Consider the following 3,882-nt stretch of genomic DNA (forward strand, 5'->3'; position numbering starts at 1 on the left):
TACTTCTGTTTACTAGCGCGACTACCTCTTCCGGAGGAGCATCTCTGTCATGTGCCATGTAGGCAGAAGCCACAATAAAATTTTATCCACCTGGCATTTCGATCCTTACTACTGTTAGATCATTATCGCTATACTGTGGACATAAAGAGGATTAATACATTTTTTAACTAATATACATGATCTTGGCTTACCATTGTTCCTAATATACAAATTGTGATAATTTTTCAGCATTAGCCCCATGACGTCCTTACCTCTGACCCATGGCTCTTGCACGATGCTGACATCGACATCCTCCTCGATGAGAAAGATGGCGAGATTGTTCGAGGCGATTTTCGAATGCTGAAGGTTGATTTGTGCTACTTTCAGCATTCGGGCAGGCTTATGAAGTTTCTGCAGCTTCTTCCTGAAGCTTCATGCCGTCAAGCAATTTGTTAGCATCCTCTAACTCGTTGCCATCATCATCATTGCCTGTTGGGCGGAATATTTTTGTTTTCGTGTGCCCTACGCCAAACCTCAGCTTACAGTCCATTTCTTCCAGTAGCTTCACGGATTCCTCGTTTATCGCCAGAAGAAGCGTCATATTGTTCTTTTGTGTGCCCTCGTCCTTGATGACTACCCAGTCATTTATTGGCACGTTTTGGTTCTGCCTTTGTAGCAGCTGGAGTACTTTCTCGTGCTTCATCTTCATAATTGGCAGCCAAATGCGGGCCCTTGGTCTTCTAGGGATATCGTTGGCTGGGACAAGCTTTATCCTTAAACCTTCCCATGCATCACTTACCTTAGCAATGCGGTTGCCAAGAAATACTTTGGATAGCTGGTCATCACATTTGAAGACCCTGCAACCACGAACCACTTCTGATGAATCAAAGCCTGGTGTGGGGACGTCTAGATTTGTTAAAAGGTGTTCCATCACCATTTCCGCCAGCTTGGGCTCAATCTCACCCCATTTTTCCAGCATCTTTTTTCCATTGCCAGTAATATCATCAATGAGCGCCACCTGTAGCTCATCCCTTGCTACTTCGTTATATGCCCTTTTCGCAGTCGTTGACGGTTTACTAGTAGAAATTGTTCTCGCTACCTTGCTTTTTGAAGTATGGGCCGTCTCGTCCTGAAACCGATCCCTCTTCATTGCCTTTGCGGGTTTTGATAGGATGGCCTGGTATTCCCTGTACTAATCGACCACCTTCTGGTATCGTACTTTGTCTGTACGGTCAAACGTCTGTTCTTTACCTTCAGCTTCATTTTTAGCAATCTTGCCAAGAATTAACATAGCCTTCTGGTACCTTTGACGTCTGATCTTTGCCTCAGACTTTTTTGATTTTTCAGCAGGCGCACTATGGCTGGCGCGCTTGTCTGCCGATTTTTCTGTTATATGCGAAGTAGGCGCAGTCTGGCTGCTACTGCCTACATTGGTAAGTATGGCGGTTTCGACTCGCTCGTTTTCTTGACTTGATGCCAGGAGATCGTGTTCGGAACTGGTACCTAGTTCCTTGTTAGTTTTTTTTTTGTTAATTTTTTTAAAAGAGTCCATAAATGTTCCCACGAGTGTAGGGGAAAGGGAGGTCGTCCGAAGCATAGCCCCCTTTACTCCGGAAAGGCTGAATTGAAACCGGAGGTCGCCAGGTATCCGGAGTCCACCGTTCTAAGACACACTTACGTAGTGCCATTCATCCTTGGGCACGGTCGTTTATACACCCAGGGTTACGGGTTTTATCGAGTTTTCCTCTCTAGATCCGCCATAATATGTGGCTCTGCACCACGTATGGACGGTCTTGGTTCATCATAAACCCTGGTCCCCAGACACCTAGTGGACCTACACACTTCCAATCATTCTAAAAGACAGAAAAACATACATGCATACATAAAGAGACAAAGACACACATACATGCACATAAACTACAGGACAACACAACTGCTGGTAGTTCTTTGTTGTACCCACAAGCCAGACCGACAACAAGTCTCCTGACCATTGCATAGACAGTGAGCAGGAGACCAATAGTCAGCAAACTTGCCTGTAGCTAAGCCCCTACACCAAGTCAAGGTGCCTACCACGTAGGTGAAGGCCATACTCAAGAAATTCCTTTAGTCCCAATCCTTTCTATTCTTTTGTATCGCCACTATCAGACGTTGGTTATTTGTGAAAAAAAAACATACATATATTAGTGTTTAGTTTTCAGTATTACTTCTAATATCAATTCAATGCATATATTTACTAGAAGTACGTTTATTAACTACTGGAACTTTAAAACTTTTTAGGTATATGGAGGAACGTGCCTTGACTGGTGGTAATACTTCGCGAAAACCATCAACTAACTCAGCGAAACATAAACCTAATGTCGGTTATCGTTTAGGAAAACGAAAAGCATTATTCGAAAAACGCAAACGTATTAGTGATTACGCTCTAGTAATGGGCATGTTTGGTATAGTTGTGATGGTCATTGAAAACGAATTAAGTAGTGCTGGAGTTTACACAAAAGTAAGTAACTACTTACTTTTCTCTACACATTTTTTACTTTATTATTCTTCTTTTTTTATAGGCATCATTTTATTCTACTGCGTTAAAAACTCTTATAACAGTTTCAACTGTTATTCTTCTAGGTTTAATTGTAGCATACCATGCTCTGGAAGTGCAGGTGAGAGTACGTGCTATATTTTATTTTAAAGTTCAGATATTGCAATTTTGAAACTGAAGTATTATGACCACTTGGTGTTGTAACTATTCTATTAGTGATATGTTGTATGTAATCACACATATAAAATCAATTTCAAGTATTTATGTCATATACAATCGTACATTACATGCAGCGCTCGCACTTTGAATATGTTATATGTATTTTTAATTTAATCAAAATTTAAAGTATTTAAAATTTGCTTGTAGAACAAATTTGATGCATGAACCCATTAGAACTCGAAAAACATTGGAGTTCCATTTCAGAATTGAACTATATTACAAAAAAATTATATATTTAGGTTTATCCATTTTATGGTTTTAAATGTAAACCTAATTTTAAATTCTAATTCATAACCTAACTCTTATGATTAAAATTTCATGCAAATACATATTTCAATATACAAATTTCTTGGACATTGACATTATATATGAAGTACAACGCCATTCTAATGTTTTTTACGGGAAACCTTACTTTTCGGTGACGGTATAGAGTTTAAAACAATAAAATTTGCATTTTAATTTGTATGTCATATCAATTTTTACTCAATTTTTGTCCAAAATTAGTTGTTAGACTTACTATAATACCTTATGATCAAAAAAGAACGAGAAGTTAAAAAAACGCCCACAATATTAATTTTTAATAATTTTCTTATTATCGCCTTCAAAGTACTCTCCTTCTGCGGCAATACATGCATGCCAACGCTTGATCCAATTTTCACCATTCGGTCTATTGTTGTCAAATTCATAGACGCCTCTTTACCAGTTATGATGTTCGATGAATGTGGGGTCACTATCTGCGTTGGAAATCATCTCTTTGAGCACATCACAACGACGCTTTTTTTGAATGAAATTCAGCTAAAAATCGCCACACGAAAATTTTTCAGCTTCTTTGTATAGACGCCAAACAAAAACTAATCGTACGATATATGTTAAACTTTGACAGTATGTGTATAATAGTGTTGCCAGCGTGAAAATAAGAAAAATTTACCGATTGGATAAGCGCGACAATTCAGAAAAAGAACGATTACAAGGTACATATAGTATTTATACAGTGCTTATGGAAGAAAAAGTTATTTAAACAAATCCAAATAAATGCACCAAAAAATTATATTTCTTTTACTGCAACAAAAAAACTAAAAGCATCTCACAAGTAGAAAATGTTAGGCAGGCGGAAAAACTTTTACTTATTTAAGCAATAGTTTTTCCTTTAT

The 3,882-nt window shown here is 38.3% G+C and overlaps 2 protein-coding genes across 2 annotated transcripts; one reads left to right on the top strand and one right to left on the bottom strand.

Moving 5' to 3' along the window:
- Positions 1-379: 379 nt before the first annotated feature.
- LOC119665220 lies at positions 380-1,129 on the bottom strand. The gene has a single exon (XM_038074508.1). It carries the CDS (start codon positions 1,127-1,129, stop codon positions 380-382), a length of 750 nt encoding a protein of 249 aa, XP_037930436.1.
- Positions 1,130-2,260: 1,131 nt separating this feature from the next.
- LOC119665221 (small conductance calcium-activated potassium channel protein-like) lies at positions 2,261-2,639 on the top strand (the record flags this gene model as incomplete). The annotated part of the gene is made up of 2 exons (XM_038074509.1): positions 2,261-2,476; positions 2,538-2,639. Coding segments are annotated over exons 1-2 (318 nt in total), but the record flags the coding sequence as incomplete, so codon positions are not given.
- Positions 2,640-3,882: the final 1,243 nt, after the last annotated feature.

Source organism: Teleopsis dalmanni, unplaced genomic scaffold (assembly GCF_002237135.1).
Source record: "Teleopsis dalmanni isolate 2A unplaced genomic scaffold, ASM223713v2 unscaffolded_contig_3995, whole genome shotgun sequence".
NCBI lineage: Eukaryota > Metazoa > Arthropoda > Insecta > Diptera > Diopsidae > Teleopsis > Teleopsis dalmanni.

Bases quoted from the DNA above. Each gene is read 5' to 3' on its own strand.
- LOC119665220 (XM_038074508.1), bottom strand. From the start codon at position 1,129: ATGAAGAGGGATCGGTTTCAGGACGAGACGGCCCATACTTCAAAAAGC.